General features: G+C 37.2%; 1 protein-coding gene across 1 annotated transcript; it reads right to left on the minus strand.

Annotated features, from left to right (window-relative positions):
- Positions 1–222: 222 nt before the first annotated feature.
- Positions 223–13142, minus strand: YIPF7 (Yip1 domain family member 7). Its single transcript, XM_027717752.2, has 5 exons — positions 13027–13142; positions 12125–12291; positions 10286–10431; positions 4468–4649; positions 223–385 (listed from the first exon to the last, which is right to left on the minus strand). Exons 1-5 carry the CDS (start codon positions 13140–13142, stop codon positions 223–225), a joined length of 774 nt encoding a protein of 257 aa, XP_027573553.1.
- Between the last annotated feature and the right edge of the window lie 12595 nt (positions 13143–25737).

Here is a 25737-nt window from a genome sequence, read left to right on the forward strand (position 1 = left end):
AAGACTGTTAAAATACTATTATTGTGGCCATCTACCTGTTAACTTGATTTTTTATTTCATTATAAGCCATTAGGAAAAAATCAGTAAGTCATAGAATCTAATTTTGTTAATGGAACTTAATGCAACTCTAGACAAACTAAAAATAACTTGAATCTAATAAATAACCCCTTCCCCCTCCTACAGCCATGAACAGACTTTAATAAGACTACCAGAAAATACATCTCAGAAAACCGTTAGAAGTGCAAAAAGTCCATAAAGTAAAGCACACGGGTATGCAATCAGTAGCTGCTGTCCTTCCATAGCCAGTGCAGAGGTAAAAATTTTGGAGGCTGACAGACTGCACCATCCAATAATAAACAGAGCTAACAAAATTCCTGGGATCCCCCTAGGAGGAAAAAAAAAACAAAACACAAAAGAAACATGACAGAGTCCACATATTATCAAAAGTAGCATCAAATCTTACATGAACTCAAGTTCATGTCTATCAGCTTGCTGTTGATAAGGTAACAGTCACTGGAAGAACCAAGGACTGACTATCATAATGAAAGTCAAGCATAAGAACAAATTAAAACTGTAATCGTAAACAAAAAAGTAATTTCTTCAGCATGGATAAAAGCATCAGCATGGATAAAAGCATCATCAGAAGTACTTCTAAGAGGGCAATGCATTTAGAAATAAATCTTCTGGGACTCCAGCAGATGCAGCAGCTAAAGTGTAATATTAGAGTTAGCAAAGATCCTGCTTTAGCCAAAATCAGCTTGTAGAAGTTGTTTGGTTCTAAAATGACACTACAGACCTACTCTTCCATCAGGAATCCTGATGACCTGGAGAGATTGGAGATTGCATTTTTGTAATGCATAACACAAATTTTAAGAGTGCCTTGGACTCTGAGAGGAGGCTCTTAAAGACTCACACCTCAGCTGAATGGGCAGAAAGGCGGTGATTGTCTGCCAGGAAAAAGCTCTACTGGCCTTTTAAAACAGGGAGCAAATGGAGCATAAAGTAAGGAATGGGAAAAGAACCACAGAGGAAAAAGAGGATGCTCATCCTGGCATCCTTCTGCACACTGAAAGAATGGTGACTTTCCACACTGTCCCTTGGTGACAGCTGGACCCTTCTGAAGTTACGTTCTGCAACCTCTCAGGAGCAGAGTGGTCTGGAGAACTATGATTATGGGACTGTGGTTGAAAGCCCACTGAAATTCTCCTGCAGATTACAGAGGGCTCACTATTAAACCCTGTATGAACGAAATCTAACCAATAAATAATGATTCACATATGCTTTATTTTCAGTCTATTTGCAGCCTGCTTCTGTAAAATGCATGAGATCATGTGCGTAATATACTGCTGAAGTACACAATGAGATCAGCTGCATTACACACTTTCACTGTTTCAAGAACTTTGAGAAAAAATGAATCTCTGCTAGTTTCTAAGGGCCTTCCTGGTGCCCCACTCTTCCAAAGCATCACCATAAGAGATCCAGAAGGGAGAAACAGACTGCGTATACTTACGTTGGTCCTTTTATCAGAAATCATCTCCACTAATATTATGATTGCAACTAAACCATGATGAGTAAAGCTCTCCTTATGCAATTGACTTAGTTTACTTAATGCAATCATATCACATAAAATAGTTCATTCCTTAGCAATCCAGTCTCCAGGCCAGTGAGGTACTTGGTGTTGTCAGCTGTTGGGACTTTGAGGGAGGAAGGAGAGAATTGATTTTACAGTGACTCAGCACCTCATTGCAACTTCAACATGTTAAAAATAAACCATGAAAGACAATGTGATGTAATACCATCAATTTAAGTGTTCTTTAAACCTATGCGGTGGCATTCAGGGAAATTACACCGAGCTTTGTGAAGCAAGTTTCTGGCCTCTTCTCCAAGAGAAGATGCTAAGTTGCTCATCTAAACAGAGAGACAGAAATTCAGAGCTAGTATGGATGGCTCTTTCAGCAGGTACCCATGCTGGCAGAGGGATAGGATGCAACAGCAACATACTGTGCAATGACCATTTTCAACTAGCATAATGACTCTTTAGGGGACTATCACAAGGCAGCACAATTTAGAGCTGTGGATGCTCTGCCTTGGACTGAAGTCCAATGGCCTCTTATGGTTTGTTCCAGGATTGGCAGAGAGCAGGATGGAAAGGTGACATAAAATCATATTGGAACCAAGAGATACCTGTGTGCACTTAAAAATTCAGACATCAATTTAACATGTCATTGGCAGAGAGTTTTTGTCTGGTACGTCCGTGAGGTCAAATCCTCTAGCATGGGAGAAGGGCAAAAAGCAGATGCCATGCTCACAGTGACCAAGAGGACTGGGGCTGTAGTGGCATGAGATTGAGATGGGGGTACAGATGTGAGCAGACCCTTTCTACTACTCTCTCTCTCACATCCTGCAGATGCTCTCACCAAATGGGTCCTTTGCATTGGCTGGGTCTAAGAATTTCTTTCTCCACTCTTACATTCATTTCCTTCAGTGTTTAGTTAAGGAAATAGCTTGACCTTTCTGCTTAGGCCTTTGACAGTAAAGAATTTCAGTTTTTTTCCAGGAAAAAAGTCTGTTGATGTTTCTCCCAGAAAGATGGTCTAATCAACTTGGGCTTACACATGATAACAACTTAGATGGGGCACAAACAAATCTAGTTCCATGCAAGTTTTCTCTTTGGTGCTATTTAGCACCCAAAATGCTGCATATATTGTCTTATTTGGTTACAGTGAAATAGCTAATCATGAAAACTGAGAATTATTTTATTGCTACATGTTTGCAATGGATGAGTGCATTATCCTAGGTATATTTTCTGTGAAAAAAAAATTGAGGTAAGTTCTTTAAATTTTGAAATAGAAATAAAATTTTTTACAAATACTAAAAAACTCCTATGAATGTGTCACTGTCTTTACCGTTTTAAATAAGCTTTTAAATTAAAAATAGTGAAGTGTATGTTGGATTTAAAAGTTGCCACTTAATTTTAATAGCATGTTTGCAATAGTTAACCTTGGTACTTGCTGTGTTCAAGCAGTTTCATATAGCAAATGAGAAAGGACTGCAGAATCCTGTCGATAGGTACTTAACATTATCAACCCATTTTAGAAATAACAGTTTAATTTTTTAAAGGCTATCACAATATAGCATTTATAGTTTTTCAAAATATGTCTGCAAATTTGCAGCATTTTACAAATGTGTAGTGTGTGATGGGGGATTCCTTGTACAGACAACAGTACCCTGCACAATTGTAACAGCTGGTTTGGAGTTCACCCCATCTGTCTTACGATTATGTGTCTGCACATTTTATTAGGCTGGATTATTAAACAGGTTAATCAAGAAAATATGGGAAGTGTAGGAGAACAGAGAATAAATGACTTCTTCAGTGTCACTACTATCCATCTTATCAAGGACAGCTCAGAAACACTTTAATACATGGAATGTGGTCATGTTAAGCCATCATAGCTCCCCAGAAACATGCAACAAGAATTGTGTAAAAAATCTTCATTCTGCTACATAATTTCCTTTAGAAAATTATATTTATATATATATATATATATATACTGCTTTTCCAAAGAAAACAAACAGAGGCACTTTCTTATTCATCAGCTGCCAAGTCCCATACATTACAGATTGAAGAGTTAAAAATGTCAGAGAATAACAAAGTCTAAGAAGGGAAACCACCATTAATAACTTTAAAAACAGGTAAAAGTGCTGCTCAATGCCTTCATGCAAGATCTGGAATTTTCTTGTACTTTACTGTATGTGAACAGGGAGGTAAACACAGTCTGTATCTCAAAGGACTAACCAAATGACGAGGAAAGAGAGGTTTGTCAAAAAGTTTCCTATCCATAGACATGTAACTGAACAATCCTCCATATGTGGACAGATAAATACACCACTGCACAAGTGGTATTTCAAAGTATTTGGTTATTTTCAGGTTTGCAATTACATCACAGCTATACCTCAGAGTATACAACTCTACTACATCTTAAACACTTGTTCTAATTGTCCAAATCATTAAGGGTTACAGGATTATTTCATTCTGCCCAACAGAAGTCGGTGTACGCAAGGAAACATAAAGATGAGAGGTCTGATGCTATGAACAAATAAAGAAACAGGAGAACCAGCTACATAAAGCCAAAGTACAGCAGTCACTTTTAAAATTGATACCTGACTTCGGTCACTGTTGGCTCTGTGAAACAAAAGGCACATCTGAGGTTACTGCAAAAATCTATCAGCACTCTCAGTCCAAGTGAGAAGCGATGGATTAAGGACTCACACTAAAATGAATGTATACCAACCCTCTCAAACACTTCTGTCTGTTTCCATCTACACAGACACAAAAAATGGTGTTATGCTTTACAGTTTCAGAAGCCAAAATTCCCTACCTAACCATTTATAAAATGTTTTGCACAACACCAGTCTTCTAACTTACTATTTTCCATAGGATTCCTGTTGTGATAGACTGGTACTTACTGTAGTGAGAAGATAACTGCAGAAGACGACAGGATCAGCATGGGCAGCAGACAATAGCCCAAGACACTTGCAACACAGCCATGTGAGACTCCCAAGTCACTCATCAGGTTCAGCAGGGCATGCATAACAAGGCACCCAATGGCACTCATGCCATACACATAGCCAAAATGAACTTTTCCTGCCTGGAATAAATATGAGTAAGCATTAATTGTCAGAACTGAGCAAGTGATCACAAAGTAGTGAGAGAAGACAGAATTAGGTTTAGGTTTGTTACTTCTTGTTGTTGACACTCTCTCTCCGCTTCACCTATATTAGTTCAGTCATAAACCACAGCTGATACTTTTGGGTGATTTTTGCATAAAAATAATTTAAAGGTACAATTGAGAGAATGTGCTTGTTGCTAACTTAAAATTACAAGGCTGATTCTCAGTCTTACTCTCTTTGGGCTCTGAGCGGGACAGGAATTGGTTGGGAGGCTTGGGAGGGTATAACTGGGAAGTTACAAACTGAAGGAACAAATTGAGAAGAAATTATGGAAAGTACATTTTAATAATTTCTTTTTAGTCTCAAGAAACATCTTTTCAACAGGTGTATATGGGGCTGTGAAAAACTGTCCTAAGTAAATTATGACTCAGGTTACTTGATATGGTTTATATTTTATTACAAACCTCCAACTTTAAACAGGTCGGCAAAAAATTACTAAAACTTTGCTTAAAATATGCTGGTTTTCAGGATGAATGTGACCATTTTTCCCTTTCACTACCATGAGAAAGACACATTTCTGTGCTTAGATCAATACAACATGTTCATTTCAACATAAACCTGAGTAGTTACTGTCAGCTTGTGTTCTTTTTCTTGTTCTAACGAACAAAAAAAATCCCAGGTGCTTTTTTTTCCTTCCAGATTTTATTCATTTGAGTGAATGTAGTGCCTGTGAAAGGCACCAGCCTGGTAGAGCTTGATGTTTTCTAATTTATACACAAAGCTAGTAAAACAGGCAACTGTGGGCACAGCAGTACCAATTCCTTCATCTCCTGCCATCAGTTTGAATGATCACCTCCGGGCATAAGTGCATTGTTCACTCCCCAAAACAAAACAGTCACAAAAGACTGTTGAATATTTTTTGCTCTCTCTTCAAGCTTTTAACAAATTAAATACTGATTGCTGGCTATGCAATATCGTCATTTTCACATCTGTACATCACAAAAACATTCATAAATCAGAAATAAAGTTTGTTTTGTCTTGGAACTTTGTATATTAATGATAGCATGCACCTGTGAAGGACAGAGCTCTTACCTGGAACTCAACTATTGACTCAGGACTATGGAATAAACTTCTCAAATGAAGGGCTGCTATGTATCACCTTTCTGACACATAACAACATGTCTGTACACATTTAAAACACAGGTGTGTTTGTGCACAGACACAAACATATCTATATATTGCCCACTATATATTGTATATAGTATATGATAAACCACATGAGAATCAAAACTATCAGATGGTCTCAGTTTTCTAGTCAGTTTGTGGCTTATGGTTGGATTCTCTTGTGATGGATTAGTTGGAAACATTGCATTTTTTCATGTTTTGTGATATTTGCTAGTATACCTTGCATGGTGCTTAAGGAGGATTAAGAAGACCTATCACCTTATTTATCCATACATTTTAATAAAATCTGGGGGAAATCAACTTTGAGGACCCTTCTTCTCTGGCCCCTCTTCCTCTATCCATGCATGGCGTGTCATGGTTTGAGAGCCCCAAAATCCAATTCCCTAGTTTAAACCCCCTCCTACATCTCAGCCCAGTGTGAGATGGGTTTTCCAGACACCACACGAGACTCAAAACGGGTGGAAGGGATTATATATTACAATGACTGTACAAAATAAATATTACAATACATTACACACAGAATCTTAACTATCTCTACCATGACATAAAAATATTTACAATGGATCAAATCTCTTCTCCCCTCCAAATAAAAGTCCAGGAGGGAAGAAGGAAAAGATCCTTTCCACTCAGAGCAGCAGTGTCTTCAGGGCAGCAGCCTATCTGACTTCATGCAATAGTTGTAGCTGGATCTCTGCCAGTACACAGGAGGGGGGTATTCAAGCCCTCATGGTCCTTTGTCTCCAAGTGAGGGTCTTCTCTTCCATAGGCTGTGTTCACCGGGACAAGGGTCACTTCACTACGTCATACCACGAAGCGCAGGGGTCTTCGTGACAGTCCCTATCTTCAGGGGATTCAAATCCCCTACGGAGCTTCTGTGCTCTGTCTCAAGGCAGTGGGGGGGCGGAAAGCCCTCCTCTGCATTCCTTTGGCCGTCCTGGTCCAGCTTCCAGGACACCTGAGCTTCTCAGCTCCTCTCTGCAGTCCTGCTGCACTTCACCCCTCCCTTCTAGGAGAAGTCTCCAAGGAGTTTGGGGGTTTTTGGTTCAGTTCTTACCCCAAAACTCTGTCTCTGTAGAGCTTAGTTCTCTCTCTGCTGCTGGCTCTCATCTCTCGGACAACTCTGTGTCTCTTGCTCGGCTGCATACTCGTTTGCTGCTTCTTCAGTTCTTATCTCTTGGCTCTCTGCCACTTTCTCCAGCTAGTGTTGTTTTTGCCACTGCTTCTGCTGTTCATGGTGGAGAAAACTCCTTCAGCTCTCAGCTATAAAACCTGGCCCAGTTTAACACTGTTCCAAGTCCCTGCCCCAGTGGGGCTGTTGCTGCTTCTCCTCGTGGCTCTACAACATGGCTACTTCTCCAACAACAACTACAACAACATCACCTTTCTTTTCTGGTCTGCTTGTGATATGTTTGTATTTTGCAAAAGCGCTCATTGGTTCAAACCTTAAGGGTCTCCACCCCCTAGGGCTTTACCATTTTATAACTTCAGGGGGAAAACTGTTTTCCCCCACCACAATGTGGAAACTGACCACTGGATGCCAGCAGTGTTTGAGCTGGACAGACGTAAAGCAATGCAGTGGAGAGGGCCTAGCTTAGTGATGACACAACTTGAAATTCCTAATGTTGCAGGCTGGTGACAGCTCACCAGCTCTGGTTGGACAGCCATGCACACTTATGTGAAACGCAGACTGAGTCAATAAGACCTGACTTTACATCAGCAACATTATCCTGTTTGCAAATTGAACTGGTTCACTTCTGAGCTCTCATCTGGTTCCAGTCCTCAATGTTTAAGACAGGTACAGCCAGGCTGCCTGTATCCTTGCAACATTCTGAGTGTTGGGCTTTTCCCCATCACTGTCCTCCAACATAAGGAATAATCTATTCCTGAACTAACAGGGTAAGAAATCTTCCTATTTAGACACAGAATCCTCTGCCGGCATTTGCATACTAGTGGTATAAAATAATCAGGAAAAATTGCTTCTACAAAAAAAATTAATGATAGCTATAGATATTTTGGGAGAGCAATACCACCTCAGATTATTATCAATTAGAATTTCGGTCATTAATAATTTGTAGTAAATTTAGCACCCATAACATTTTGGGGCAGCCTTTGTTATAGACCAGCTAAGAAAAGTGCTGTTTCAAACAGGTGCAACAACTACAAGCTATATTTTAGACTTTGTTTCAGTGTATTTAATTATTCTACACAGCACTATTTATCAGCTTAGTTTAAGATTAAGAAATTCCGGAGCCAGATATGAAGGGAGCACTAGCACCAGCAGCTACCTGAAATCTCCACTTGGTGAAATGTTTGGTTGGTGGGGCAAGGGCGGAGGGCGGATAGGCAGCTGAACATGCTGGTTCCAATTTTAGCCATCTTTCTTAACATATGTAAATATATTGACTCACACACACAGGAATACTCCCAGTTCAGAGGAATGTAAGCAAAACCAGAATCAGGCTTGATTAGTCTGACAGGCTTTGATGAATGGAAAGAGCTAAATTTGTCCTGCGGAAGGAACAAGGTTAGGAGAAAGTCAGACTTTGTGTGCTTGTTTGCATCTGCCTGGAGTGGGTACTACTATCCTTATCTGAAGTGGATGGGGAAGTCTGATTTCATACAAATGACTATGTAAAATGCAAAGCAGCTGAGACAGCCTTCTGCTAACTTTTGTGCTGTCATTGTTTCTCCTCCTACAATTGGGCTGCCCTGTTATACCAACATAAGGAAGATCAAGTCCTGCTGCCGCGCTAACAGCCCTTTTCTCTTTCTCTCTGAAAGAGCTGCTACCATTTGAAGAATATCTGCATAATTTTCCATAGTTAAAACCCTGAAACTAAATAAAATGTATACATTGTTTCAGAAACAAGGTCTCAACCAAATTCTGTTCCTGGTGCTATTAGAAGAGACTTATTTAAATACAGAAGGATGGTTTACACAGTTGAACAGCCACTTTAGTATTCAAATGCATCTGAGATAAAATAAGCAGCCCAAATTTCCAAGATGGCACATGGAAAATCCATACACTTACTGCTGTGAAGTTATGGCAGAAAAACATTGGATTGTATCAGAGGAGTTCTGTTGGCCTAAATCTGGAGCACTGAAGTTAGTTTTCTGGTGACACTTAAAATGCTTAATACCGCAGAATAAATATAAGTGCTTTATTTCAATAATAGTAGTCTAGTATTCATTAGAATTGTTGGCTATTCAGGAAGAAAAATCAACAGGAAGCATTTTTTTTCCATTATTTCTTTCTCTTAGCTTTTCAACTTTCTCCTTTTACTACTCTCATATCTTTATTTCTCCATGTGGAAAATAGCCTGTGTTCTCTAGCTTCCTGTCTTCTTTTCCTTTTATTCCCTTTCCTCCTGCATCTTCCACCCTTATAAAATATTTTTATTTTTATACGGGCATAAATAATAATAATAATACTTGCCATTTATATTGTGGTTTGCACATTCAAGGTACCGCCCTGACAATGGAGTAAGAATTTTCAAGAATCTTCTGATTCAACACTATTTATCATAGAGGAAATGGAGAATTAGAGACCCATTTCTCTCACCTCAGTTGCAGAGCAGTAAAGCCCTTCCTAGGGTGGTCCCACCTTACCCCTGTCTGATGAATTACTGCCAACAATCAGAGCTGTACTTCAGCAACACTGGAAACCCCCTGTTGTCAATGATAAATAGATGAATTCAGAGAACTGCACAATCCCTGTTAAACTTCCCTCCTGTAGGAAAGCTATATTCATAAAACAGAAGGTCAAATACAGGCTACCATATTTTGTTAAGCAGACAATATAGAAAAAAAATATAAACTAAGGAAGTACTATTAAAATTTATAGGAAATTATTGCAAATTTGAGGAGAAAGGAAAGTTTGAAGAAAAAGATTGTTTTCATTTCTTTTTTTCCAATTATTCTTGCTATATAAAGATACTCTTTTTATATCTCTGCACTCCCTAAAATAACATAGAAAGAAGATAATTTCAAAACAGTGTCAAGAGTGTTAGAAAAACGGGGCTGGTCTGCTATGTCTTTTTATTACCTACTTTAAAAACTCCTTGTTAGGTCTTTATCTAGCACGTACTGCTATGCTTTGGGTGTTCAGAGCTTCTCCAGGTTATACATGGCACAGAGCTGTCCTTTGTTCATATTAAATCCCACCCCAAAAATGGTATAGTCTTTTTTTGTCACTGGAAGTAACACTGGAAGTAATATATCACTTCACCTGTGTTACTTCTTCATTACATTTAAACTTAATGCAGGTACTTTCAAAGCAAGGAGACTTTTTAACACATAATCTCAGAACAAATGGCAGCACATGACTCCTTTTATGCCAGTATTACATCTTCTGCAACTTCATATGCATTATCACCTAGGCATTAGCTTGTTGGAAAAGAAATCCCTGAAGATTTCAACCACATCCTACCATCAGCAATGTTGCTCCAAGGGCCAAACAGAAAATGATAGGTCCGGTGAGGTCTGTCTCATTCATAATGCTGCCATCTGCAGGCTTCATTGGATTTAGAACTGTTAATGTTTTTTGCCATATATGCTCAAAATTGATCCCAAGTTCTGCAACAAGAAATTTCAGGATTGTTAATTGCTCACAAGAAAACAACACTTTCACAGAAACGCATTAGATATCACAAAACCGCAAACAAATTAATTGCTTTAATGAAGATAATATTGTAGGATAACATATTCTTAGTAGAAACATGCTGTATACCCAGCATGTTTGAGAGTCAGCTCTGATTCTCAATTGGAATATTAATTTATTAAATCAAACTTTAGGCAATGAGCCAAAAAATGCCCTCAGCATTTTTGAGTTAATATTTGTTTTTCCTATATTTAAAACACATATATTTAATGCCACACCAGCTTAGATGTTGAAAAATAAGTTAATTAACAGCAGCTGCAGAATTTAAGATACTCAAGAACACTAAGGACAGAGAGATATTTTTTAATTCTGGTAAATCTGACAAGAAATGTGTCTTAACTCTGAACTGCCAGAGGCACTTAAAAATGACATTTGTCCCTTCAAGGCAAGTTAATAATATATTGTACAGTGTTTTTTAAAAACTTTTTTTTTTCATTTAAAAAGTAATACTGAGATCCCTGAAAACAGAACAAAATTCTTTCCCATTAAAGTTGATGGGAATTCTGCCACAAACTCTACTGGGGCAAAGATTTGTTTTATAACTTCTGGAAAACACTTCAGCTTGCAAGAGTAATCAACTTCCTTGAGATTCTCCAGTAAGGGAAAAGTTAGGCTCAGGACTTGGTGCCAGAGTTGGCAGCATTAAGACTGACAATGTGTTAGTTCTTTTTGAAAAGCCAAGTCTTTATCTTGTTCCACCTCTCCATCATCTTGAGCTCAGCCAAAACATTACATAAATAAAGCTATTCTGTACTAAAATGTGTGTCTTTAGTCAGACCTATGTGTACATAGATAGGTACATCTCTGAAGCCTTGGGGATCACAAGCAGTCATATTGCAGCATCTTTTTCACAGGGTGAGCTGCATGGGGAGATAAATGCTTGGAGGTCTTAGAGGCAGAGATCTAGTTACCTGTATCAGAGTGATCTTTCTGGCTTTAAGGCAGTAGTAGCACCTTTTAAGTAGTAAAAACTCCACTTGCCTCCCAGTATGCAAAAGCAGCAGGCTGAATATGCTCCTTTCACATTATGCTGAAATAATCACAGACAAATTCTCCAATTCTTTTTTTTTTAATGCAGCACAAGTCTTTTGCAAACTACAAAATCAGCCACTAACATTAGTATGGTTCAATTGTCATAAAGAATGACATTGTTTGTATAGTTAAATGATTAACTAATTGCAGCTGAAAGCAGCTTTCTCAATTTGTTTCCCTCTGAAACAAGCTACTTAGCATCTTCAAACTATTACATTTATTACTAGATATGCAAAAAGGAGGATTATCAGTATTTATTAATTATAGATTTTCCAATATGTATGCAGGATAAACATAGAGTGGGAAAAAAGATTTGGAAATGTGAATGCAAAACTTATTGTTATGCTGTCATCTAGTGGTGGTAAAGTATATGCCCTATATGTCATAAGGTTGAATGAATCCATGGTGAATTCAAGAAGAAAATGTAGGTTTAGGGGCCAGGAGCTGTTGGCTGAAGCTCACACAGTCAGGCTTGGCAGCTCTGCTGCAGTTTCTCTAGTGATGGCCAATAGCCGGCAAAGAAAAGTAGATGCACTTCCAGGAATCATGCACGTTGTCCATGGGTTTCTTTTTTACCTTCTAGCAAAGGAGGTTCCTCGTCAAATCCATCAGCATAACCAAGATGAGAGAGAGTATCGGGACTGTACGTTGGCTGCAAAATCTGACCTGTGTAACTCTTAGAGGACAGAAGCATATCGGATGGGGCAAAAGCTCCAGTTGGAGGTTGCTCTCCTGTTTGGCTCCTAGGACAAGAAGCAAACCAAGCAAAACACATAAGTGCAATGAGAAACATCTTAAAGCTACTCACTATGTAGCATCTATTTTTCACCTATTTTCAATTTGGGGAACACGGAAATTTTCCGGACACAATACCTGCTGTGGTTAGTGAGAGCTGAGCTGCTGACCATGGCATGGCTTTCCTTCGCTACAACTCTCTATGAAACCAGGCAGAGCTCCTTGCCAGCCTGCCAGCACTCTTCAGCCCATCACAACAACTCTGTACCCACCCAGCTCAGGCAACGCACAGTGCAGGCACCCACAGGCTGAAGGTGAGGGGAAAGGGAATTTAGGAGCTGTGAGGGCACCCACAAATTCAGGCACTCCTGACTTTTCCACCCAGCAGCCTGGTGTCACTCCTCAGATATGTCCATACTGCTAATGAAAGAGCCATATATTTTGATTTTTTTTTTCTTGAATTTGAGAAGCATCCTAAAGAACTTCCTGCAATATGTGCCCTACATTTCACATTAATAACATGAAACTCAGTTACTCCCATTAGGTAAAAAACCTGTAATATCAGTTCTTCTAAAAGTAGCACAAAAAACATCCCTTAAAAAGAAAAGTTCAGTAAAAAGTATTCTTCTCTTGGGAAAGTCTAGATGATCACTTGAAGTCCTTTCCTGCTCCTGCAAGCCCCAAAGCCAGCCCTGGAACTGTCAGATGCTGAAGAGGGAAGCTGTAACAACACCTATACTTACTTTATGCTTCCAGAGAAGTTTTCGTTAGACCCATAGCTGTTGCAGCCTTCCTCCTGATCATCTATGGTGTAATTGGACTGGTAAAAGTCGAAGTGAAGCTGCTCAAAATTTGACATTCTGGTTGAGAAATGATTGTACATATCAATAAATAGCCTTTGCAACAGATCTTTGCTTTGAACTGTCTTAAATTAAAACAGCAAACCTTAAAGCCACAAACTCAAGAGAATCTTTCTGTAGAAGCTCATGATAATGTGGAAGTGACAAAAAAGATGCTTTACTTTCTTTAGTTGTAACAGAGGAATTAATCTGCTGCTACTGTGAATTATGATATATTAATTGAAAAGTGGTATATAAGATATCCTCTCTTGTTACTGTTACCAAAAATAATGTAAGTAATTTTTAAAGAATATATATATATATCAAATAAAGTATTGTTTTAAACCAAGTTCATTTTTCTACTTTCAATTAAGAAAAATTGTGGCCATATCTGAATGCTTAGAAATTAATGTTTTTCAGAAGTATTTTAGATTTTAAAAAAAAATACTATTTACAGCTATTTATTTTTTGTAATATTATATATGACTCTCATAAAACAATAGAAAACCAGAAATATATTCACAGGGTTTGTGATTTCTGTTCAAGGACACTGTAGCTGGCACATCAGTACTACCAGAGAAACATTTTCACTGGCCAGACACATGCCTTGTAAAGGACAGCATACTGGATGATTGAATTGGATTGATGATTGCATGATTTCTTGAGGAAAGAAAACATATTAAAACATATCTTTCTTTCCTACTAACCCATAGTTCAGCTCTGTAGCTACGGACAGATTAGACTAAGAAAGGAACAATTTGTCCATTTTCCCTTCTGCATTCTGACTAACTTTTTATAACTATTTGAATTTTGCATACACAGGGCTATTTCATGTATCCTGTGTGTAGGCAGGACTGGTTGTCTGGATCATATATAAGCAACATAAAAAAATTAAACACATTGGTTCTGTAACACATTGTGTACCTTTTGGCATTATTGTTTCAAACTGCAAAGATATTTTATTAACTCTTATATTTGGTCTAGGTGCTTCTTATGTTATTAACATGTCTGGCTATAAATCCACAGAACAGCTTCAAAATTGGCAGGTCTACGTTTGAAGCCACAAGACTAATGACCAACCCTGTTTCACCTCAGGGTTACCTTTATGCTGAGCCACAAGTGGCAAAGACATTACACCTATACTCAGAGCAGTGAATCGTCTCAGGGACAGTCCCAGCCCCAGAGGGGTTGAGGCTGGAGAGCACCTCTGGGCAGTGCCTGGTCCAAGCCCCTGCCCAAAGTAGGGTCACCAAGAGCAGGCTACTTGGCAAAATGTCCAATCAGGTTTGGAAAAGTATGGCTTTGTTATTTTCACTCCCCCTTATCAGGTGGTTATATTCATTGGTGAGATCCCCCTGAGCCCATTCTCCTCCCAGCTAAAGTTCTTCAGTGATTTAGGGAGTGGTGTAAGTGGGATTTGCCTGTGCAATGTGCGTGCGCACATGTGCACGCGTTTCACTGCTTGGCTAGCACTTAGGTAGTTAAACCCTTAAAACATACAGAGAAGTTATATAACCTGATTGATAACCATATCCATATCCAGTTCAGTTGACTTAGATTTTCATATGAGATATTTCTCTCTCCTATCATTTCCCATTTTCTTCATTTTTGTCCTCATTTCCAGCTTTCCAAATGCCATTGGCAAAATATGCTTTTGACCTCACAGTTATCTCAATATTTATCAAGCACATACTGCTTATGGGAAAGATCTTTGCAGATCTCTTTGTAGATAAAAATTATAAAGATTAGTATTTGATCAGAGACCTTGAAATGCTGCATATTAGAGTTCTGGATTTTTTTCCCATTTTCAGATTAATCTGTGGGGACCCTATTCCTTCTTTTATCTAGAGTTCAAACTACAAATTATTCTTACAGTATTTTCTTAACTGTTGATCTATTATGCATGTTTTCCAAATTTAGAAGAGAAATTATTTTTACATTTTAAATATGAATTAATAGCAATTAATTGTACCAAGCAATTTACTGTGGCTTTATTTGGAATTGCACACCAATTATTCATTTGTTCAATGAAGATTTCACGTGGAATATGTTTTAAGAAACTTTAGTTTGTAACTCTACCTCAGTAGTTCAATTCTAGTAAGTTTTTAACGTTCTTTGTTGTCACTATAAGCAATGAAATAATTCCTTACTCAGGTATGCTATAATCTGTATAACAGAGTTCAGGAAAGATAAATTTATCTTTGAAAAGAATTTGGGGTTAAGGTTACTTACTTTTTAAGATATTTGCTGAAAACTCCAGTCTGTTGAATTTACATGTTGGAGAAGATCTAAAATATCCTCTTGCTTCAACACAGATGAGCTTAGTGCTATTTATAAGACTCTAAATTTGATCTTTGAACAGATGCACATGAAGGAAAAAACCCCCACAACCTGTCAATATCAGGGTCAGCATTTAACAAGAGCTAACAACAACGAGCAGAAAAGGGTAGGAATCTCTAAGGAAAGAAGAAAAAAAAGAACAAATACTTTTCCATATATTTCAGCTCAATAATCTAGATTCTCTCTTAAGTAAGTATTTATGAAGAACTTGGTGGAGTCCTCATGAGCTGAGTTGTTAGGTATTAAATGGTTTTAACAATGTGTAATACTACCTGTTAAATTAGTGGGGTGAATATGTTTATGCGAGGGTGTGTTTCCAGCACATAGAGACTTACAGATGTTGCTTGTGTCTGGCAGAGGGAGCTTTCAACCGTGTGACTCCTGGGGAGAGTGCAATGCTCCCTGGGATCACAGTGGCAGAGGGAAGCAGGGTGAAGGCACTGCCAGGCCAGGTCTACCTGCTAGTCCAATGTCAGGGCCCTGTTCTCCAGGCACATTCCCTTATCCCAGTCCTTCTCCAGGAGCTCTTGTCTACTTGGAAAGCAGTGTGTTGCAGTGAAGCACCCACCATGCCAGGATCAGGGCACAGAACCTCTGTTCTATAGTACCGGCTATTAGGAAACTTGTAGAATAGTATGGATTTTTAAACAGCATTTAAACTTCAAAGATGGCTTTCCTATTTACACATATTAGCAGAATAACCATGCCCTGTTAGCACATGTCTTACAATGCTATGGAAGAATTAGATTCCAATGCTATGGAATGCATTTTTAAATAAGCGAAAATGACATTTACCAAGTTTTTGCTCATTATGTATGTCCAAGAAAGAGTCCAGAAGTAAAGGATGGTTAGAAGCAGAAAAATACAACATTTGTTTCTGCAAATTAAGGGTACTCTAACTATGGTATGTATTACAGCTATTGTTAAGTTTCCCTCATGCTCTTAAACTTATCTCCTGCTATTTCTAGAATAACAGTTCATGCTGCTACACACACCAAGGTGAATTTTCAGTTTCACTTAGCAAACTGCTAATCTCTACAGTGTCTAATCATCTCAGTTTAGATATTATGTTTTGATCTTGTTTATACCAAATCAGTGGGAGGATACAGGACTAACTTCTGTCCCTCAGGAAGGTAATTAAAATTTTTGGGGGGTAATGGAAAAATCGTAATTTGCTAGGGTTATGCCTGTTTATTTTAATTATAAAAATGATTTGGTTACTTTTCCTACTTTCTGTTAGAAAATGTTTTTTATATATATAAATATATATATGTAAATATATATTTATGTATGTGTGTGTATATACATATACATAAATGCTTAGCGGCTGCCCGTTAAGAACCGGTAATAACTATCAGACAAAAAACTTCAGAGAAGGAATTTAAATAGAAAAAAATACAATGACTAGTAGCGGAGCATGGTTGAAAAATATTTTAATAGCCATTTAACATACCACAGTTTGAAAAGAAAGCCACCTGTAAATAAAAAAAAAAAAAAAAAAGAAAAAGAGAACAAAGAACTTAAAATTGCACCATATATATTATATACCTTATGATACATATACATGAATTACACATATATATTACATTAATATCCCTGTGTATATACATATATAAATAGACATATAAAACACACAAATGGAAAATAACATTAGTTGAAAATGATGAAGCAGACAATTAAAATGAAAAGAAGTTAAGTTTAAGTACTTGATAGGAAAGTGACTGGTAGAAACAAGAACTGCCCAGGTGTATTAAAAGCAGACAGAATCATACCACTACTGCCATGCTCCTATTAGATGAAAAAGGGATCAATAAGACAAAAAGAGAGAAGCATATAATTAGAAATGCTAAAATCATCATTTTAAAATTCTACATCTAAAAGTTTTAGAAGGACTGATTAAAAACTTTCTATGTTGTTGAGTTACAAAACAACAGGGAAGTTTGGGAAGATCAAAACTAATAAATATGCTAAAAAGGCTAAATAAGATGCTCTGAGTAATTATTGGCCCATCCCCATGAGACTGCTGCTAGCAAATGATGGGCTCAAATAATAAATAACTGAATTGATGAATCCAATCAACATGGGTTTTTGGAAAACAGCTCATTTCAAACTAATTTATTTCCTAACAAGATTTGTAGTTAGGAAAGGTAACCACTGATGACCTATATTTATACAAGGCCTGTTACTTGATTTTGCTTCAATAGATATATAACCACCACTGCTTAATGGGACAACCTTTTTGCTGATTAAGTAAGAGTTATCTGGTTTGTCTTGAATGTAATTGTAAAAGAGAGGAGGATTTCCAGTGATGCCTTACAGGATAGAGGCTTTGCAAACCTCATCTAGCAGACACTTTGTAGCAAAATCTAACAACCAGAGCCAGTCATGAGGTGGGCTGACCAGAATCTGTTAGGCTAAAACAGACAGCAGACCTTGAAGCTATTAGGCGATAGTAAAATAAAATTCAGAGCAGAAGAGCTTAAAAATTTACACAGTGACTGCAACAATTGACCACAAGAGATTTCCCAACAGTGCTAACAAGTTTCCTGTAATAGGACATCTGGTGATTAGATGAGATAATAACTTTTCGTTCAGGTAGGGAGGGAATTAATTCCGTAATACTCCATAGGCTTTCTTTATTCAGGACTACAAACTACATAGTTGTATTGAATCTGACTGAGATGGGGTTAATCTTCCCCATAGCAGCCCTCACAGCTGTGCTTTGTATTCGTAGCTAGAAACCTGTCAATAGCACACCACTATTTTGGCTGCCGCTGAGCAGCACTTCACTGCATCAAGGCTGTCACGCCAACATTCCGTCCCATTACAGGCACCTGATGGTCAGTCCCTCACTAAGAGACGACACTGGAGAAGGCTGTCAGAGATGCATTAACATAAGAAAAAAAAAGCAATTGTTGCACCTCAAGGCTTTAGAATAGAATGTGAATACAACCTTACTTTCTTTGACTGACAGGTACAGAGGACGCTAATAATCTAAGGGGAAAAAGAGTTTGGATGAGATCTAGTCCTGAAAAACTAAAATGAGAATTGAAGCTGGTGAATACAAAAAAGATGAACAGAGTTGATGAAAAATGTGAGAATTTCTACAAGAAGTTCAAAACTTTTCCCTAAAATGAACTCCCAGGCTTTTGTAACCTACCTTTTTCTATATTTCCTGAAAAGTAAAATAGATGCAGGGAAAAGAAAATATCATCAGTTTTCATAAGCTTACATTTTCATTTTCATCGCTTTTTATAAAGTAGGATGATACCTAAATTTTTTTAAACTTTCTAGTGAACATTTTTTGAAAAAAACCTAGCAATAAATGAGATTAAATGGGATAAGAGAGAAAAGACTATAGAACTCTGGCTATAGAATCAGCTACGTAACCCTATATTACTCAAAGGAAACTGATGAGTATGGCAAATCCATTATAATAATTAGTCAATTATTCTATAGTTTTTTTTTCAAATGTAAAAATCAATCACATTAAGGATTAATTCAGTAAGTCTTAAGCTTAATTACTTACATTTACAGGCCCCATTAATCATTTTATAAGTGGGATATTATAAAAATATGTTCCCAGAGAAGAGAGGAAAATTTAATTGTAAAGATATCGTTTACTACTTCTATGAAACAGGATTTTTTACCAAATTAGTTATTTACATTATATAAAGTGACTACTAAATGAGTTTTATCCATACAGGCCTCAGACACATCTAATGTAAGACCTGAGTTCTTTCCTCTGACAGGTCTTCAGAGGGTGGATAAGAGAAAAAAAAGTGAAATCCCAAGCTTTTAATGTTTTATTTTTTTTATGCTGAACAAGTTTGTTAGACTTGAACAAACAAGTGAGAAGTTATGGGTTCCTGCATGAATTCACTTATCAATACCCATTAGCAGTCAAATACACGATGCTACTAGAATCACAGAATATTCTGAGTTGGAAGGGACGCATAAGGATCCTCAAGTCCATCTCTTAAATGAATGGCCCATACAGGGGATTGAACCCACAACCTCGGAGTTATTAGCACCAAGTTTTAAACAACTGAGCTAACATTATTAGGAAAAGACAGTAAAACAGAGAACATCATTATATCACTGTATACATCTGTGATTCACTGCCAACTTGAATACTCTGAGCAGTTCTAGCTTGATTACCTCCGAAAGTGCTTAGCAGAATCATGACATTCTGAGAGAAGAGCTGGGGAGGTGTGTGTCAAACAGGCTCCATGTGAGAACAACCAGGTCAGTGAGTTGTTCTCAGGCTGGAAAAGCAACAATAAGTAGTGGTTTATGAAACTGAGTGACAGGGACTGGTGGGTAGGGATAAACCATTGACTCTTTCTCCTGCAAGAACAACAAAAGCCACAAAGTGTTGGCATTGGGTTTGAAAGGTTTGTGGGTGACAGACCCATGGAACTCCATGTCAAAGGAAGTTATGCATGTTGAATATTTATATGGATCTGGAACAAGTCCATTAAAGCTAAATCCAACAAGAATTACTAAATGCACAGGAAGAGTATGCAGCTCTCGAAGTCCATAAACTAGATTTAGTAGATGATTAGAAAAATATTTGTGAGAAGCATTCGTACTCTTCCCCATGCATTCAATCACTGTCATTGCTTAACAGAGACTTTCTGTTTTGACTTATATGACCATTCATATTGTTTATGCTTGTGAAGGAGGAAAGTAACCCAAAAGATTATATATTCAAATCTAAGAAAAGGGCAGAAACCCACTGCACAAGACTATAGCATCCTTAATTCTGTGTGTAGTGGATTTGTTGACTTCTAACAGCTACCAAAACATTGCTTTGTATGACTTCAATGATACTTTTCCTTCCATTCAGCTTTTACTTCTGATTGGAGTCCTTGTTCTCCTGTCTGTCCTAAGTTAGTTACCTTTCAGCTTCTGACTCATAATATGTATATGCAGATTTTTTTTCTGTTGGAAGCAGCAAAAAAACCCATAAAAACTTTAGTTGAAGTTTTTTTTGATGTCTGAATCTCTCAGAATAACTTCTTCTCAGGTTTATTCTTTGGTGCCTAATAAGCATGAGTGGTGGTTTCTTTTTTTTCCTCAATGTAGGTACTAACAAGATTTCTTACCTCCTAGTAGTTACCTGTTCTCATGAAATTCATAGAAACTTAACCAGCATTACGAGCTCTACCTCTGTCCAACATATTCAAAATTAGCCAACAGATTCAAAAGTTGTTGTGGCAAATGCCAAAACAGGTAGATAAGGAGCATGGTGCAGCAGTATTCTATCTTTAGGAAATGAAGTTTTGTATATAATAGAAAAGACAGGAGTAAATAAACCAATCTTAATTTATCTATTTTTGTTATTATATTTTGTTTTATTCTTTCTGTTGAGTCATTCTAGTGCAGTTTCTTTCAAATCTTCCTCTTGAATAAATATAGAGGCATATAAAGTACAGTATGTATTTACATTTCAGGAGAACTCAATTTGAAATAAATCATGATTAAGGATGAAGATAAGAAAACTTGTTTCTTGAGGTACACTTGTGTAAAGTGTAGGTCTCTAATCATATTGGCTTATCTTTATATTAAATAAAGAGAATATAATTTCTGGGAATAATGAAACAATAGTCAATGTATAAAAAAATATAGGTTTTTTTATTGTTCTGTAGGGTTTTTGCTCAAGAGATTGTGAAGTGTTTTATGCAGGAAGTAGGTATCATTGCTGTTATAAAATTGAAAAGGGAGTTTAGGCAGTCTTATTAAACTCAACTAAGGCAAAATACAGTTGGGAATGAAATTTTAAACTTCTGAGACCCAGGACATAATTTTTTTCTAATATTTATAGAAATGTTGGTTCTGCTGCAAGCCTTACATAAGACTGTGGAAAAGGTTTAAATAAAATGGAACATCGTTTAAACAATCACAATAAAGATATTGAACATTTAAGAAATGTGTTGCATAATATCTACTTTTCATGGATCTCTTCTAGTAACAAGACTGCAATACTGTATGCTGTGTAATTATAATGATTATTCCAAAATTGAACTGGGAACAGGAGATGCAGCAACATTTCAGAAAATATAGTTTTATTCTGTGTGATGGTCAAAAAGTTCCTGAGAACAAACTGTAATTATTTCTTTAGAACAAGCACATACAGGCTCTGTAAATTACAAAGGTTTCAAAAGAGCAGTTACAGCACTTTGTGTCAATAATCTATGGATCACAAGTTGCCTAAAGGGAATGTTAACTCCAGAAAGCGAGTTTTACTTTTTTTGGAAAAACACGTAAATGAATTTAGCATCCGTCAAGAGCTTCTCAAGCAAAATTTCAACTTCCTTACTGTGCCCTTAGTAATTAAGTACAGAGCATTGTAAACAGGCTTGAAGCCAGAAAAAGAGCAGAAAAGTGGTGTTTGTGACTTGCAAAACATAAAGTAGATCTCTGGAAATATTTGCTACTTTGCTTGTATGATTTTACATATATGGGGGTCTCATGGGAGAGAAATATTAAATTAAGAGAAAAGTATACAGTAAAAACCTTTGTTGGTTGTTGCTATTTCACTCTGACAGAATGGGAGGAAAGGGAAGAGTAAATAAATCCAAATCTTGGAAGTAGATCTAAACCACCAGAGAAAACATTTACTAATAAATAAACTGGGCCTCCTAATGAATTTCTATTTAGCTGAATAAATCTTGATGTTGCCAAATGTCAGACAGATGTCAGACATATCCCACCAGTTACTAATAGGAAGGAAGGGGACAGAGGCACAAGGTCTATTACCTTGAACAGCAACGTCTGCTGTTGCAGGAGAGGCCTTCCTGGGCCCAGCCTAACTGGAATGGGAAAAAGATATGTGAGCCACATCTGTCTAGAAGCAAATTCCACACACTGAAGGAATGCTGGATGCCAAAACGGAGCAACACGGATCTGTGAATCCAGGATTCATCCCAGCCAAGGTCATCCAGGGTGCAGGCTTGTTGTGACACAGAGTATATGTTCGGTTGTAATCCAAGCAATGGATTAGTGCCACAGTCCATGCTGTGATTAAAAACCTTATATAAAGAACTCGTTGCTTACAAATTTGAAAAGTCTTAAGTATTTGGGCTGAGATTCTCAATGCCTTTTATGTTCAAGGTTATGAAAATTCAGTGAAAAACATTCTTGCTGTTTTCTGAGAATCATTTTAGGAAAAAAAGATACAGTTTATAAAAAAAAAAGTATTTGATCAAGAAAGAAAATGAATGAGCAATATAATTCAAATCAAAGGATCTCACTCCCAATGTTTTCAAACTTTTCAGACTTCATAATTAGCATTTCCTTAGCTAGGTTTTATGTGTTGTTACTTTATATCACAGTAGGCATTATAAGCGATGGATACAGAAACAAGAAGAAATTTACAGGCTAAAAGCCAAGAAACAATGAGCCAAGGTTTTTTGGTTTTTTTCTCTCAACATAGAAAAGAAAAATAAAATATGTCAGAAAAATAAAAATGTCCGTAAAATAAATTAAAGAAAGTAAATACTACAACTATAGGTATAGAAATATCAGAGTCAAAATTCTAATAGGCAAATTGTTTTTGGAAATGCTTATTAAAATGATCACTGTTCACTGTTAAGGTTTTATCATTAGGCTAAGTAAAGAGAAAAAAATTTAAAACAATTTTGCTGGGATAACTAAGAAAGGAAAAAAATGTAAAGGTTTTCTGATGTTTTACTAGTGCTTGCTGTATACCAGTTTACTCCTTTTAAAACTCCTTTCTGAAAGATAAAAAAAAAAAACAAACAAAAAACCTGTCATGTAATGCACTATTAAGCAGTTCTTATTTATTGATACAGAATGAAGAAGTACCCAGAAATACATAATGTAATTTTCAAACAGAGACATTAATTTATCTGGCTAGACAAATCATACAACACAGATATTGCCAGCCCATAGGAAACTTACATAGACCAAAAAGTTAAGCACGATGGCACAGAAGTTGTGTATCCTTCTATTATAATTGAAAATAAAAAGCAGGGACACAACTATTATTCACATGATACTATGTTTTCAAAATCAAATCGTCAAAGCTATCCTTTCGAAATACCTTTAATACATATGTCCAGTGTGAACAATCCTTTCTCTTCTGCTCAGAAACATTTCCTATACTTGCAACTCTTTTTAGGCAATAACCATCAAAAAGATTTTATTGTCCCTTCTCCACAGCTGGATGGAGCTAGCTTTCTAACACAGTCAATTTAATGAGGAAGAAAAGCAATTAAAATTGGGATTAATGACCTTGGTCTGATCTATGTCTGAAGGGAACTGAATAATAGCAAGGAACGTGGATTCTGTTCCTCCAGACATGGTTCACATGCCCAGAGGAATACTTTTTTCATCCTCAGGACTGTCCCATATATTGGGACCTCATGTTCATACCATCATCATCATGGCTAGGCTTCGCAAACGAAGATTTGGGAAGGGCTCTACCCACGTTTGTTGCAATCATGTTCAAACAATAAAGTGCTAAATTGTCTTTTCTGCTTCCAAAGCTAAGACCCTAAGATGAGATGGTGAGCCAGTGGAGTTAAAGAGGATATAACCAATGTCAAGAAAAATTATGAAAGGGGTGGAGGCTGGAATTTCTCATGCTGGAGAAAAGGAAAGGGGAGACATGACTAAGGGCAAGGGAATGCACTGGAAGCCTTGGACAAGTCTTATGCTCCCAGTAAGTAGCACTCCTGCTACTGCTGCTGAAAGAAAAATACTCTTCTGGGCAAACCATTCATCTCACCCAATAAGGTGTTTCTTATGTTCTTACTGCTTTCAACTATACTTGTAAGTTATCCTAAATTATACATTTAATCAATGGAAAGATAGAGGTGAGTCAGGTCTATTGAGTTTTGTAAGGTTTTGTTCTCTAATATGCACGTGGAAGTGAGGCTATTTCTTTATAATAATTAAATTAGCCATATTAAGCTGTATATATCCTTATGATTTTCTCAACTTTTAGAAACACTAGTGTTCCCATCAATCTCCAGCTTCCTGCTACCGCTGTACATTGTATTGCAAAGTATGCATTGGTCTGCAAGATGCAACCAATGCTTTCTTGAGAGAAAAGCCTAGCAGCTCCCAGTTCACTAAAGTGTTGAGAAATGTCATATGGTTGTGAGGGCAGTTGAGATGGTGGGATGTTGTTGATGAAACAGATTTGCAGTACCCAAGCCCAGGAGATATGGGATCTGCATGGGCAACTGCATTGCTAAGTGCACAGGCCATGCAGTCAGAGGTTGGCTAGAAAACTAAAACTAGAAAACTTTCTTTTTATATTTTGGAAAACTTATTTTCTAAATCTCTTAGTTTTGTGGTTCCTATACTCTGGAGTTCCTACATTTAGTCAGAAACTTTTTGAAGATGGCTGCATCAAATCAAACACTAGTTTTAAGAAAATGTTATGTTTCTTTGCTAAGCCTGTCATGGGAGTCACGAGCCCCTGAGATATCCATACTAAGGGAAGCAGAATGACTGCAGTATCTCATTCCCACAAATATTCCTGGTTAATGCAATTGCGACTCTGGTTTTGTAACTACCAAAAGTGAAGAAATGGTTAACCTCAGGTAGTAGATGAGCAGGAGAATGGAATGGATCCAACCACAGAAGAGGAAAGACCTTAGATGGGGGAGAAATGGGAATGTCACAATATGACAAAGATGATGTTGTTACAGCACACAGTCAAGGAACCCCTGAAATGGGGACAGATAGCAGACATGTGTCTTGGAAGGAAGTCCAATGGACTACCAGTTGCAGCAGAGAGTGACTGACTTATTTACAACGACAACAAAGGAAATACCTATTTCCCCGAGGAGCTTAGTGACAGGATTTGCTTAGACTTCAAATGCAAATAGGGCCAAAAGGCCGATGTCTTAGAGAAAATTAAAAGATACCAAATGCTCAACAGGCTGGAGTTGTTCAGAAACTGTCTTTTGAAGGTGGAGCTGGATTAGGAGCACTTCACAGGATGGCTGTTGATCTTAACTATAAATACACAAGCTCAGGGAAGTTTCCCTGAGTAAGCTCCCCACCTGCTTTCAAACTTTATCTTGGGAATCGCTACTTTTGATAATGCAGCTGAAGCTTCTTATAAGAAGCTGGGATTGTCAAAAACCTTGATGAAGTTGAAAGTGAACTGCATCCTTTGATTTCTTTCTCCTATATTTATCAGGTCAAGTAGCCTGTGAAAAAATAACTTTCTGACTTGACATAATTTTTACCATTAATCCCTCTGTTTTTTCTTAATTTTATAGACATTAT

The sequence above is a fragment of the Pipra filicauda genome, unplaced genomic scaffold (assembly GCF_003945595.2).
Source record: "Pipra filicauda isolate LSUMZ 115617 unplaced genomic scaffold, ASM394559v2 scaffold116_size3395265_pilon, whole genome shotgun sequence".
Lineage (NCBI taxonomy): Eukaryota > Metazoa > Chordata > Aves > Passeriformes > Pipridae > Pipra > Pipra filicauda.